The 15,449-nt window shown below is 34.3% G+C and overlaps 1 protein-coding gene across 5 annotated transcripts in view; it reads left to right on the forward strand.

Annotated features, from left to right (window-relative positions):
* ODR4 (odr-4 GPCR localization factor homolog) overlaps positions 1-15,449 on the forward strand; it is a 109,119-nt gene that overhangs the window by 11,191 nt on the left and 82,479 nt on the right. For 4 of the 5 annotated variants that reach the window (XR_011560915.1, XR_011560914.1, XM_070768580.1 and 1 more), the window contains 8 exons: positions 1,286-1,392; positions 2,400-2,436; positions 3,212-3,352; positions 4,729-4,824; positions 5,667-5,735; positions 9,945-10,073; positions 10,862-10,950; positions 14,902-15,089. Coding sequence is in view for 3 of the 5 variants with exons in the window: in XM_070768580.1 (XP_070624681.1) it covers positions 1,286-1,392; positions 2,400-2,436; positions 3,212-3,352; positions 4,729-4,824; positions 5,667-5,735; positions 9,945-10,073; positions 10,862-10,950; positions 14,902-15,089 (856 nt within the window). In the remaining 2 variants the exon portion in view is untranslated. The remainder of the gene's footprint in view (positions 1-1,285; positions 1,393-2,399; positions 2,437-3,211; positions 3,353-4,728; positions 4,825-5,666; positions 5,736-9,944; positions 10,074-10,861; positions 10,951-14,901; positions 15,090-15,449) is intronic. The other variant, XM_070768579.1, reaches the window with a different exon arrangement.

Below are 15,449 nucleotides of genomic sequence, written 5' to 3' on the forward strand. Positions count from 1 at the left end.
AAGGAAGAAGGAGATGATAATCCCTCCCCTGGCAAGTTGTTCAACCTTGTACCATTTTTACCATTTTAAATAAGTGTACCTCTTTCACAGTTGTTCATCCTATTTGGCATTTTGGAATGTAACCTATGTCCACCGCTGTGCGTCATTTTGTGGTTTGCATTGGATTGAATGGCTCAGTGCTAGAGAGAGACAGATCCTCCTTCCTCTTGCTTTCTGCATCTCTTGTTTCTAAGAAGCATATAAGATTTTAGAAATGCTCTGTTTCAGAAACTGTAGCATTTTAGTTTCTTTCCATTGGCCTGCATTGAGGATATGATATGAAGTAAGCTTGTAAAACTTGTCACAGTCTCCCATAAGGTCATTGCAGAGAGCTTTATTCATTGTATTACATGATACTGTCTTTAGAAATTTCTTTTGATATCATTACCAAGAAAGTTGTGCCTGTTCTGATCACCTGTTTAGCTTATGGACCATGTGAATTAGGGAACAAATTAGATTTCTTTGTGCACAGTATTTTTAGAAAGCTTAGAGCATTTATGAACCTTCTCCCCATATCAAGTATGCATTTTTATCATTCTTACCTGTGGCATAGATTTATGTCCTTACTTCTGATTTTCTCACTTATAATTTGTGTTATTCTGTATTGTATGTACCCTTGTATATTGCCTTACATCTTTTGTGACGTTTAAATAAGAAATGCCAAATGGGCAACGTGCTCTGTTTTTTTAGGCTAAAAATCACTTGTCATTTCTCATTCTAATTAAATAAAATCTTCATACTTCACTTAAATGTTGCATGGGTGCTAAGTCATGTGTGCTAAGTCGCTTTAATCGTGTCTGACTCTTGGTGACCCTATGGACTGTAACCCACCAGGCTCCTCTGTCCAGGGGGTTCTCCAGTCAAGAATACTGGAGTGGGTTGCCATGCCCTCCTCCAGGGATCTTCCTGACCCAGGGATCGAACCTGTGTCTCTTACGTCTCCTGCTTGGCAGGCAGGTTCTTTACCACCAACGCCACCTGGGAAGCTCAGTTGCCCTAAATTGGGTTCAGTTGATCATTAATGACAGTGAATTATGTTTTTTTATTTAATACCCAATTTTTATTTATCTCTAAAAATGGAATTTAAATGATTAATAATCAGTTTCACTCTTTCTTTTGAAAGAAAGAAAATTTAATGATAGGATCATGAAATTTTAAAGCTAAATGGGAAATTAGAATTATTATAGTTGTCTTTTTCTGTACTTTCCTTTTACTTTGCATTCAATTGTATTTTCCTTTTTTTCAGCTAGTATTTGCTGTGGAAAAATCTGTGAATAAAAAGAGACTGTGGAATTTCACAGAAGAGGAGGTCTCAGAACGAGTTATACTTCACTTTTGCTCTTCTACAAAAAAGTATCTTTTATTTAGGTGTTCATGTTTTAAAGTATATGATACCAATATAATGTTCCTGCAACTTTTTTACCCAAATGTTTATTTAAATCATTTATAAGTTTTCTGTAAATAACACATAAATAGGACTGCCAATAAGAATAGTGTTAATGGTTGTTAATCATGTCTCATGTTGTAAGGAGTTTGAGAGAGGAGGCAGGGACTAGGCCTTCTGAATTCTTCGCCAGCTGTCTACCCCTGTACATTAAAGTACACTAGGTCCCCTACAGAGAGGTATAGCTTAGGCAAAGCAGTGCTTTTATATTGTTTACCTCCAGTTCCTATAGATAAAATGTTCAACTCAAAGCACAATTACACTGAGCTGGAAATTTTTGTTTCTTTGGCCAAGATCAGGTGACTCTAGAAGCCAGTTAGTTATAGGGCCTTCTTAGCTTCTCTCCTCTACATGTTAGCAGGGCAAGTACCTCCCAAGCATGAGGCAGTTTTGCCAAGGGAGTGAAGCAATGTAAGGGTCCAGTAAATTAGGACCTGCCAAATACAAAATTCAAATAAGTGGTCATTCCTGCAGAAGCTGAGCTCTTAACTCCTTTGAAACTAGAATGTTTCCTGTACAAACTCTTTGACCTAGTAAACATTCCAGGCTTGACTCCATTCAGAACAGCACTCCTGTTTGTTAAAAAGAGTGTGTATATGAGGACAATTTTGTAAGCGCTGTCATTCTATTCATTGGGATGAGCAGGATTTATAAACAGAAGGAAATAAAGTATCCAAAGTATTATAATCAAAGGAATTTATATATATAAAAGTAATATACTTGCACAAACCCATGTATGCATATATATGTGTGTGTGTATACCTGTCTTTAAGTGTCATACCATGAAGTGGTATGATTTTGTAAAAATTTGGATGCATATACTTTGTTTTTATTTTTGGATGGTTTTTTTTTGGATTATTAAGAATTGCTTTTTTATTTTTACTTTTTTGGTTATTTCTATCCTTAATTAGTAAAGAATATTTTGTCGAACTTATGATATTCATGATCCAAAGGTAAGAAAAAATTCTCTTTATAAAGACTTTTCTGTGTTGCAGACTACTTTTAAATGAAAATTAAATTTTTGTTTTAATAATTCTCAATGCTGTCTCTTCTTATTGATGTCCACAACCACCCATAGTTTTTTACTTTGAAATATGCTTAATTTCTTTGCAGACAAGGAAAATTTATGTTTTGTTTTGTTGTTAGAATATTTTTGTTAAGCTCTCCTTATCTTGTTTATGGGTCCAGTATTATATTTGAGAGGCTTGTAGTACAAGTGTCTAGGCTTGTGGGAGCTGCAGTGCCTAGTAAACAAATTGTCTGTACTCAAGAGGAATCCAAACTAATCCTTTGCTAAGGTGTTGAAGAAACAGAGTGGAAAAGTAGCTGCAGTATTTTGTTAGCAGGAATAGGACAGAAGGAAAACGTCTGGCACCTCATACAGTTGCTCAGTGATTGTTGATGCCGCATCAGACACTTCAGAATTGACTCTGGTGAAGCTGCAGATGAGAACTACAGGACCAGAGGACTCGCCAAAATTTTAAACCAGCCTTTCACTCGGGGAGGGAGTTGCCAGGATTGCCTAGGATGTGTTGAAGAATACCAAACTTTTAGTGCATGCTTTATTTTTATTTAGTTCTAACCTATTGCTCTTTGATGAAGGAATTTGGCCAAATATGTTGGATAACAACCTGTATGAATTACTGGGCTGTACAATTTATGATGTTTTATTGCTCCATGTGTTTTACGTTAATCACGTATTTTATGTTTTCTTCCCCTTTGCTAAAGAGTTCTGCAAAACCGGCAGATTGGAAGTATCAAAATGGACTATCAGCTTCATGGCTTTCCTTAGAGTGTACAGTTTATATTAATATTCACGTCCCGCTGTCTACTACTTCTGTCAGCTATACTCTGGAGAAAAATACAAAGGTATCAGAATAAAATGAATTTTCTTTAGTGATTGCTGAATAGATGAGCTACCTTTATTCTGATTGTCTATGCTGTTCATTTTATAATTTCAAAATTGCATTCTAATTATAATATTGTTACAGGTAACTGATTTGTTAGTCCAGCCAGATTAGAAATTTAGACATGGGACAATGTCATCATACTATTGTATTTAGCATAGTAATAAGTGCTTCATAAATATTTGTTAATTAACATGTAATAGGTACATTGTCTTAGAGAAGGAAATGGCAACCCACTCCAGTATTCTTGCCTAGGAAATCCCATTGACAAAGTCTGAGCCTGGTGGGCAACAGTCCATGGGGTCGCAAAGTCGGACATGACTTAGCAACTGAGCACATGTACATTGTAAAATATAACTATGTAAGACGATACACCGGTTGGTCTTTTTTGTTTTCATCTGTAGTCGTTTAAAACAGTTTTTTTAATTGAAATATAGTTGATTTACAGTGTGTTGATTTCTACTGTGGCATCACTGATGCAATGGACATGAGTTTGGGCAAACTTTGGGAGATGGTAGGGGACAGGGAAGCCTGGCGTGCTGCAGTCCATGGGGTTGCAAAGAGTCAGACATGACTGTGTGACCGAACAACAATTTCTACTGCACATCAGAGTGATTCAGTTGTACACGTATATATATTTTTTCATGTTCTTTTCCGTTATGATCTGTCTTAGGATATTGCATATAGATTGAAAGTTTGGGATTAGCAGATGCAAATTTTTATAAATAGAATGAACAAAAACAAGGCCCTACTGTATAGCACAGGGAACTATCTTCCTCTTTAGTTTTGTTTTCCATATTCCAGTTATGTTTTGTAATTCTGTACCATTCTTTTGTTCATAGCTTTTTTATCTTCTTTTTTCCTGTTGAAGGAGGTAAATGGAGCTTGCTTATTGTTTCCTCTTTAATACTGTTTTGTATATTTGTTTGAGGCTCTTTCTTTTTTCTTACTTTTTTTAACAGAAATTACTAAATTTTATTTGACTGGTTATTCAGTTCAGTTCAGTCACTCCGTCATGTCCGACTCTTTGCGACCCCATGAATCGCAGCATGCCAGGCCTCCCTGTCCATCACCAACTCTCGGAAGCCACCTAAATCTGTGATATGTATGTTAGTTCGGGAAAAAGATTAGAAAAACAATTATTTAATATGGATAAGGTACTAAAAATTGGGGACATACTTTTTTGTTCATGATACTGAATTTAAATGCCATGTTATTGAAACTTAGGGATATTTATCATTAATATTTTAGTGTACTAGGTGGGAAAAAGTAGACTCGAGGGAGTTTAACTGAGATGGCATTATATCTGAAAGATGTCCATGTTGTGTTTCTTTTAAGAATGGACTTGCACGCTGGGCCAAGCAGATAGAAAATGGTATTTATTTGATTAATGGGCAAGTTAAAGATGAAGATTGTGACCTATTAGAAGGACAGGTGAGTCAAGAGAAAATCATCTAATGAAATTATTTGTGCTTAAGGAAAAGTAAAAGATGACTTATTTTTAGTTATTTAGGCCTTACCTTCATGAAAACAATTTTTATCTACTTCTTATTTCTAAGGTCTTTAAAACTAAAGGGCACATGATTATCTCAGAAAATGATAGATTATTTCTGAAATCATAAGAATTTTGAAACCTGCAGGAGAGGGTGTCATGTAAATTTCATCTGATTTCTACTTTGCAGTCTGCTCACTTAAAACTAAAGTCGTAAAGTCGCATGTTCTGCCCTGATAACAGTTTACATACTAAGTTTGGCCATTTTATAGGGAATGTGTATGGGGGGGTCTTCTAAAATATCTTTGGTCTGAAGAGGAACTTTGGTGATTTCTCCCTTTGGAGCAGGGCTCAGTGAGCTTAATGTACAAACCAAGTAGTAAATATTTTAGACTTTGTAGGCCATGTGTTCTCTCTTACAGCTATTTGGCTCTTCTGTTGTAGCGTGAAAGTGGCCACAGACAATACATACACGAACAATCTTGGTTGTGTTCCAGTAGAACTTTATTTACAAAGACTAGAGGTAGTTTGGATTTGATCCATAGGCATAGTTTGCGAATCCTTGCTTTAGAGGAATAAAAGTAGGAGGTGAATGGTTTTTGAGAGTATACATTAAATTTGTAGAATATAGACCAGACAAAACAATGTACCTATAGAAAAGACTAACGTAAAACGAATAGTAAGACTTTTTTCTCCTCTGCGTATGTTGGATAGCTCCTAAATTATCTTTTATGTTTCACTCCAATCTCAACAGTCTAATTTTTTAATTTCTGTGTCATTTCAGAAAAAATCTTCTAGAGGAAATACTCAAGCAGCTAATCATTCATTTGATATTAGAGTGCTAACACAGTTGGTAAATATTTTAAAATACTCCTTATCTAAAATTAAAATGCAGTATTTCTTAGCATAAGCTTAATGAAATCGTTTTTTTTTAAGTGTGTATGAATTTTTTGGCTGTGCTGGGTCTTTGTTGTTGCTGATGGGCTTTTCTCTAGCTGTGGTGAGCGGGGGCTGCTCTCTAGTTGCAGCGCACAAGCTTCTCGTTGCGATAGCTTTCCTCGCTGTGGAGCACAGGCTCTGGGGCACGTGGGCTTCGGTAGTTGCGGCTCGTGGGCTCAGCATTTGTGGCTCCGGGCTCTAGAGCACAGACTTAGTTGTGGTGCGTGGGCCTAGTTGCCCCGCGGCACATGGGATCTTCCAGGTCAGGGATCGAACCTGTGTCTCCTGCACTGGCAGGTAGATTCTTTGCCACTGAGCCACCAGGGAAGCCCTGTTTCTCTTTTTATGCTTGTGATTAGAGAGTCAAAACATTTTTGAGATGTAAAAGAGACTATAAAAAATGTTCCATTCAAAGGAAGTTATTTCCAAGAATTTATTCCCAAGTTATTTATTGTAATAAAATCTATTGGAGTGTATTGCCTCAAGACTATTAAAATTTTGACATCATGTAGCCTAGCAGTTAGGGAAAAAATGTACATATGTGTATGTATATATACATATATGGAGAAGGCAATGGCAACCCACTCCAGTACTCTTGCCTGGAGAATCCCATGGACAGAGGAGCCTGGTAGGCTGCAGTCCATGGGGTCACCAAGAGTCGGAAACAACTGAGCGACTTCACTTTCACTGTTCACTCACATGCATTGGAGAAGGAAATGGCAACCCACTCCAGTGTTCTTGCCTGGAGAATCCCAGGGACGGGAGAGCCTGGTGGGCTGCCGTCTATGGGGTCGCACAGAGTCGGACACGACTGAAGCGACTTAGCAGCAGCAGCAGCATATACATATATATGTGTGTGTAATATTTTGTATGGTAAGTTTTGTGAGCAAAGTTGTAATTTTCTTAACTTAAAAGATGTGTGCAGTGATGTGCGAAGAGTTGTTACATACCTAATTTGAAGCAAATCTATATCTCTGTTTTGGTAAAAATCACACAATATTAGCAAGGTTTATGTTTTTGTATTGTTGCTTTACTTTACACATGTCTTCTCAGAAATTTAAATTTGGGTAATTATTTGTAAAAGTATGTATACATTTGATTTTAGTCCTGCTTGAAATTATCCTCGAAGCTAGATAGCATGTAAAGTACATCCATGATTTTAGAAAACTTTTCATTAAACAGGGAAATGCTACCAGGACTTATATTTTTTTTTTTTTTTACTTAATAAAATAGACTTAAAATCCGTTTGTCACAGGAGGGGGCTTTCATTGCTGCTTTTCTTTGTGTTTAGCAATAGAGCATTACTAAATTGTCAGACTTATGCCACCAAACATTTCTCAGTTTCTCTTCTCAGGACCTTAAAAGTATTTTTAGTCTTTAATTTTCCTCCTTCTTTTTCATTTTAGAGGTGTTTTTTTAAGTTTATTCTTCAACCTGTATGCTTTTTCTAGTTATACTTACATGACTTCTTTGTTTATGAAACAATTCAGTTAAAATTATTTCAGTTATAAAATTTGCAGTTAAAAATGTTTGGAGAGTGGGAATATAGAGAGAAGAATAGAAGGCATTATATATTAATATAATAAGGAGTCAATAAGTATTTGAGGCCACTTTTCTATCAAGTTTTGTTGATTCTTTCTTTGCAGCATAGCTCATCTTTTATTTTATGGTGCCATTGCCATTAGCCTTACAACCTAATTGTTTTACCTAATTCATCACAAGGAACTTAGTCTCTCTCTTTCCATTTATTCTTATCCAAAGTGATTCATTCTCTGAATCCTGATACCTTTGTTTGTATATTTCCTGTGATATCTTTCATATTTCTGATCTGTCTTGTATATTACCTCAGATTATCCTTTCGGAATCACAGTTTGCATTTATTCACTGTTCATTTACTTATTAGTTTTTTTTCCAATTAATATTAAGTGTGTATAAGGGGCAGACACTAACTGTGTTACTCCCCTTGTGTAAAATTCCTTAATTGCTCTATATGTACTAGTTCGAATTCTAATTCAAGGCTTTTTGTGGCCTCAGCATGCCTTTTCATTATTTTCTAACTTAACTATTTTAGATGTATGCTTTCTGTGCCTTTAAAGTTCTGTATATTTCCCAAGTCATCTGTCTTATCAGTGCCATTTTTCCTTTATTATCCAGACTGTCAAAGTCCTACCTGTACATTAAGGTATAGCCGAAATGTTACCATTTTCATAAGGTTTCATTTGGTTACCATAACCAGAGGGATCTTTTCCAAAATATAATATCAGCATCCCGGAAGTCCCTCCACTTATGAATAGGTTCGATTTTCAAAGTCTGCTAGCTGGTTTGTTCTGAAGTCCAAAGAAACCAAGATGGGTTGACATTTATGGAATCTAAATACATTTCCACCAAAAAGGAGTGAATCAAGTCCTTTTATCTTTTAAAAAGTCTTCTCCTTGATATGTGTGTATGTGTGTAGTCTTTTATATATACAATTTTGGAAAATAATGGTCTAATTTATACATATATAAATACATACATATATATAATATACATATATAATATATATGTTGCAACTGTGTTAATATGTACTATAAATTAGATATTAAATATGTAAAATGGGACGTTATTCTTCTACAGTAGAGTTAGGTTTAGTGGATGAAGGGAGCTCATTACTCCTCCTCCTCTCCATTTATTAATATATCAGTGATCTCTACAAGTATCATAGGAGGCTTATTCCAAAGAGTATCAGCATTGTCACCCTGTTGCTTCATTTAATGATTGACAGTTTTGAGCAGACCTGGAACCTTCTGAACTGTTTTGCCTGTGACAGATTTTTTACCAAGACCTTGATTGTTTTTAGGCTTACATTCTTTAAAAAAAATTAGCCTTTGCCTGAATTACATTAGAGTCACCGGCACATGGTTAGTTAGCAGTGGTTAAATTGCATGAATTGTCTTTTTTCTTCAGAGTTGACTCTGTTGTGGTTTTTTAAAAAAATTATTTACTTATTTTTGGCCGCTCTGGATCTTCATTGCTGTGCGCGGTCTTTCTCTAGTGGGGCGAGTGGGGGCTACTCCTGCAATGCGTGGGCTTCTCACTGTGGTGGCTTCTCTTGTTGAAGAATAGACTCTAGGTGCAAGGTCTTCGGTAGTTACACCGTGTGGACTCAGTAGTTATGGCAAATAGACGCTAGAGCTTGGGCTCAGTCGTTGGGGCGGATGGGCTTAGTTGCTCTGTGACACGTCGGCTCTTCCCAGATCAGGGACTGAACCTGTGTCCCCTGCATTGGCAAATGAATTCTTAACCACTGGACCACCAGGGAAGTCTGTTGTTGAATGGTTTATTTCACGTGCACTTAGAATATATGTTTGTACCACGTCCTTTTCTTTTTTTTAAATCATGATTTTTGTTTCCAGTATGATTGTACAGATCTCTAGTAGTACTTTTGAAGTTTCACTGCTCTCCTTGTTTTGGTATTTGTTGAAATGATAAGGTTAAAAATGTCTGTGAAAAAGCTCAAAGCCAAGCATGAACTAATACTACTTAGATTAGAAAAGAATGGGTCTATGAGATGAAAGTGATCATCACTGAAGTCGTTTTCTGGTGACAGACATAGTTGACCTGCGGAGTCTGTAACATTACTTTTGACTTATGAAAGTTATGAGTTAAAAGTATAAATAAATGAATGTTTATATGTTGCTTGTAATTTTACTGTATTTATCACATCCTGCTCTGTATTTCAGTAATTTTTTTTTGCAGAGCTTGCATTACATACCTTCTGTTACTAGATCATGTTTTCTTTGAATGTCTTTTAATCTTAATAGTACTTATCTGAGTTATCTGCAAATAATATATGTTTAATGAACATATTGAAAGAATATAGGTATTATAGATAGTTATGTTAGTAAGAAAAATTTAGATGTGGTGTATTTAATTTCAGAGTATGTTCAAAATACTCAGAAAATAACATATAATTTATAAGGAAAAATGTAAAGGCCTTCTAAAATTTATAAAGAATATTTTCAGACACCTGGGTCAGTTAAAAATTTCTTCTTGCTTCATGAAATGACTTATATAATGTTTAAATGGTTCATATAGTTGATAATCATTGGCTATTAGAACTTAAACAGATTTTGTCTTTCAGCTTCTGAATTCAGACCACAGATCCACAGCCATGGTCCAGATCTGCAGTGGCTCTGTAAACCTTAAGGGTGCTGTGAAATGCAGAGCTTATATTCATAGTAATAAGCCCAAGGTTAAAGATGCTGTGCAGGTACAAAAGGAAAACTGGTATATGAAAGAAGCATGTTAACATAATTATTAAAAAATCCTAAAATTTTAATCTTTTTTCCGTCTCAAATTTCTTAATTAATTTGATTTTAACTGATAAAAGTCCAATCTGTTGGGCAGTCCAGCTAAACCAGATGATTCATCCCAAGATTTTCATATGTAGAATGTCTATTTTTCATATATAGTCTATCCTTTACAAAGTGATGATTATACAGGTTTATTAAGTTTTCCACAATTAATACTGTACATATCAGTACATTTGAAATCATTTCTTATGAGGGAAATTGAGCTTTTTAATAGCAAGAAAAGTGCTCCTAGGAAGAATTATTTGGTGGTGTTTTATAATCTATGTAATTTAGAAATTAAAAAAATGATGACTGGCACTTTTGTTGTGGTTATACATTTTCTAATTTGGAGTACTAGCACTGTCGTTGAGACGCAAAATTTCATTCATTTTTATTTGGTTTAAATTTACTGTATAGATGATGTTTAGGTAAATTTGCTGTTAAACATGATAAGCATGTTAAATGAATGGACGTTAAAAAGTGGAATGATGTCCTGGTTACTTTATTGGACACGTTCATACACGCGTGCATGTTCAGTCCTTCAGTTGTGTCCAGCTCTTTGTGACTCCATGGACTATAGCCTCCAGGCTCCTCTGTCCATGGGATTCTCTAGTCAGTTATGTGGGAGAGGGGTTGATGATAAAATAATGTGAATTTAAAGTAATAGATCTTATTTCTCATTGTGCTTTTCTTTGTTTTTCCATAGGCCATGAAAAGAGATATATTGAATACAGTTGCTGATCGTTGTGAAATACTATTTGAGGATCTGCTTTTGAATGAAATTCCAGAAAAAAAAGTTATGAGTATAAAATTAAGTACTTTTTTTGCATGTGTTCAATCTATATACTAGGATGTCAAGATCACCTTTTTTACTGCATATATCTATTAAAATAATGTCATCACATACTTTTCTTATATAATGAAAAATTTCAGTTGCCACCTAAAGAAAGTTTTGAACACTTTCTAATAGCAAATCTGTCAACATTTAATAATTTCAGGGAGGATTAAAAAATTCCATGTGAATTTTTGTCAAAATGGATAAACTGTGTTACATTTTAAAACCATTATTTTTTATCAATACCTGTGAAGTTTAAGAACTTATTCATGATCAAAAAATTAATGTATTAGTATTCAGCATTATATATAATAGAGTATTTAATAGATGTATATGCAGTTGATCATATTCTTTTCAGTTTTTTTTGGTGTGTGTACTAGTTTATATACTTTTCATCCATGTTACTCTACAGACTTCATTAGGTTTAAAAAAGGCTGGTCATGATGTCTTAACCTTATATAATTCCATCTTTTGAGAAACATGAACAATTTATACTTTTTCACTAATTTGTATTAGAAATCTTTTATTTTTACTCAAAAGGAAGGTTATCATATTAAGTATGCTTTTTTGAAGCTACACATTTACCTACCTTTCTATATTCAGGTGTGAGTGGATTTGCAGTACACAGTTGAATATGTACATAGTTGAAACACATATATTAGTTTTTTAAGGGAATGTGTTTATTTTTATAGGAAAAAAAACATAGCTCCTGTGTATAAATAACTTCTTTTAGTTTTAAAAGCCTGTGTATCAGGTTTAGTGGACTGCTTATAATTTTTTTGTATTCCCAGTATGATAATACCTGGAATTTCCAGATTTAATATATATCCTTCATGTACTTCACAAATAACTGAAGTTCTGTTCACGAATAATATATCATTTTCCTGAGACATGATTTTGGATTTTACATGGAGCTATTGGATGGAGAGTTTTATTTTGGGAAGTATGTAAAGCCTGGTTGGTCACTTAGCCACCCAGTTAGTCTGGCATTTCTGTGGCTTTGTTTTTGCTGCTTGATTTCATGTGTGTGCTAATTCTCATGATATTAATCATTACTTTACTTTCTGAGTAACACTATATGTTACAACTGAACTATGAATTTTAGGATTTTCAGGGGCATGGGATGTATCTACCATTAATGTCAAAGATCTACTGTATCACATATATTAGTTAAATATTCCTTTCTATTACAAATGCTTCATAAATAGGGTATCATAATACTGTTTTGGTATTATTTCATATTAAGTGAATTAGTATTTTGAAATTTTTGCTGATGTCCGATCAGTAAAGTTAACTCTTTCTGATAGTAATTGTTTATAGATTATATTTTAAAAAGAAACCAAGTGTAAATAAACATTTTTGAACTGTAGTAACAGGATAATTATTCCAGTAACATGTCAGTATATCTTAGGATATCAAGGTAAAAACTATATTGCAAGTATAATAACACAACATGTGAATTTTATAGTTTAATATATATACACTACATTTTAGATCTTAGGTTTAGTTCTCATTTTACTTAGCTTGTCTTTCTTATATACCCCACTCCAGTACTTTTGCCTGGAAAATCTCATGGACGGAGGAGCCTGGTAGGCTGCAGTCCATGGGATTGCTAGAGTCGGACACGACTGAGCAACTTCACTTTCACTTTTCACTTTCATGCATTGGAGAAGGAAATGGCAACCCACTCCAGTGTTCTTGCCTGGAGAATCCCAGGGACGGCGGAGCCTGGTGTCGGACACAACTGAAACGACTTAGAAGAAGAAGAAGAAAATCTAGAATATTATACTATAAAATTAACCTAAACTGGAATATTTTTTGCATGCATAAGGAAATCTGCAAAGGGCATATTAACATTACATTTGTAATCTTTAACATAAACATAGTTTTTAAATTCTGGCTATCCAGATGAAAGAACTTAAAATTTAAATGACAGTTTAAAAAAAACAAAGGACTCCACTTGGTCCTTTGACTTATTGTGGTCTCCCTCTTTCCCTTAAGAAGTATCCCAGACCTTCTCATTAGCCTGTCAGCCTCCATTCAGTCCTGCCTTCTTACTCAGTAGATGACACCCTCATGAAACTGAGGTCATCGATTATGAAATCTCTTACCTTCTTCCATCCTTCCCTCCATATCCATCTATACTCCCTGTCCTCTCAGAACATTTGTATTTCCTTTTTGCCTGTAGTCATGGTTACACTCTCTTAACTGTACTTCTCATTCCTTCATGCATTAAGAGTCAGCTTAGATATCATCTGTTCTGTAAAATTTTCTGTAGTACTCCAGTATGACTTAGGATTCTATACTTAATCAGCAGAAACTCAATTCTTATCATATTGACTTAACTGTAAATGTTTTTATAATTTTGAACTAAATACTCTGCTGTGGGAATATGCCTAAAGGATTCTTTTTTTAAGTACTTTTTAAGATGTGCTGTTTTAAAAAGATCTCCCCTCCCATTTTAAACCTCAGATGAGCTAGAAAACTTGGTCTTATTTGAGTAATAAATGGTTAACCTAACTTTAATTTAAAAATTATATTTTTCTTTTTAAATAAATTATGTAAGTTTATTGCAGCCAAATCTTTAACATTTGATTTTATAAGCAAACATATGTGTTTCTTTTTCAGTCAAACCTAGAATTAATGCAATTTTAATGCCAATTAAACACATACATGAGCACCACCTTTGAAAGTTTTGAACTTAACCTGTTTCAAGAAATTATGCCCCTCTCCCCTCAAAAGAAACTATGGCCCAAAATAATAGTCGTAACGTTAATGTGTGGATAGTTTACATACTACAGTGCAAATTGCAGTAATGTAATTTTACAGCTAGGAGGCAGTCTGGTCACAGAGTAAAACTGGCCCAGTTCTCATGTCAAAGCAATATATTAAGCAGAATCTGGCAGGAACACCTAATTTAAGCCATGGCATTTTCTGTGACACTTACGGCATTCTTCAGTGTCATCTGTTATAAAGCTAACACTTGTTTCTTAACAATGAAATGTAAGTTACGGTTAACATTCGCCCTGGTTTTCTACTTGATCTGAATATCGGAAGCTTTTTAAATTGCATATCCATTGCTGAAAGTCATTCTTTACACAAATCTCTTGTCTTTGTTGATACTTCATCAGTCATGGTGTTATGCCAAACAATAATTATGTGTTTATGTGGATCAGTGACTGTGTTAGAAATTGAGGGAAATGTGATTATTAAAAGAATGAAATGCTCATTATTTACTGACGTCCATATTATTTTGTCTAAAAATGATTTAAAGCTGTTCACAAAAAGGCATTACAAGTTAACAAGACAAAATAAGTGTTAATTATGAGAATGAGGCAAAGGGAAAATGAAAGCAAAGTGGAGTTGGTGGTGAGATTAGTACAGAAAATGTGTATATCTTGATTTCCTATACATGCTTGATTGGGGATCTACATTATGTAAGATGAAGTCATTGGTGAGATTAGTATGGAAATGAATGCTATCACGATCTATACATTTAATGTAAGTGAGCCATTAGTTTGTCTCTAAATTTGCATGAAGAAGGGAAAAATTGTTCAGAAATTTCAGTATTTATAAGGTTAAAACAAACGAGAAAAACAATAAGTTCTGAGACCAGGGACAAAATTGTTTCCTTAGTATTTTTTCATAGAATAGTGAATAACATGAACATGTATAATCAACAATATCCTCGGATTGAAGGCAGTGGTGAGTTGATATTTTATGGGAGTATCATTTAGGTCCCTTGCGGAGGTCTTAAATATTGAGTTAAAGAATTCAGTAAGAATTTTGTATAAGAACAGAAAATGAGAAGACCTTTTAGGCTTTATTTCTTTCGACATATACTTTCATATACTTATATTTATCACTGATAGCAGTGACAGATCCATCTAAATATTGTTTCTTCTCCTTTTAGATTCTGAAAAAGAGTTCCACATTCTCCCTCACCGAGTTTTTGTCCCCATTCCGGGATCCACTGTAATGTTATGTGATTATAAATTTGGTGATGAGTCAGCTGAAGAATTAAGAGACCATTTTTTAGAGATGTTAGATCGTATGATTCAAATAGAAGATTTGGAAATTGCAGAGGAAATAAACACAGGTAATTATATGAGGTTATTTAAGAACCAGATTAGACTATGGCTAAGGTTACTTATGGGACATCTAGTTGAAGCATCGTGTCTGTAGATTTCTTTCAAGCTAGTCCTATTTGATATTTTTGAGTCATTTAAAAATGTGTCTATTTAATTTCTACGTAGCATGTAAGCGTCAGTGTTTTTTGGAAAATTGTATCAGAATTTAAGATACATTAGATTTTTTTCAAGCCTACTCTTAAATAGGTAGAAAAGTATAGCTTTAAGGGATTTCTTTTATTCTAAGTGAAGTTTTCTCAAAGTCCATTATCTTAACTAATTATTTGGTTAATCATCAGGTCACAGTTTTTTTTTTTTTTTTTTAATGT

This window comes from Bos indicus, chromosome 16, assembly GCF_029378745.1.
Source record: "Bos indicus isolate NIAB-ARS_2022 breed Sahiwal x Tharparkar chromosome 16, NIAB-ARS_B.indTharparkar_mat_pri_1.0, whole genome shotgun sequence".
In the NCBI taxonomy this organism is placed as follows: domain Eukaryota; kingdom Metazoa; phylum Chordata; class Mammalia; order Artiodactyla; family Bovidae; genus Bos; species Bos indicus.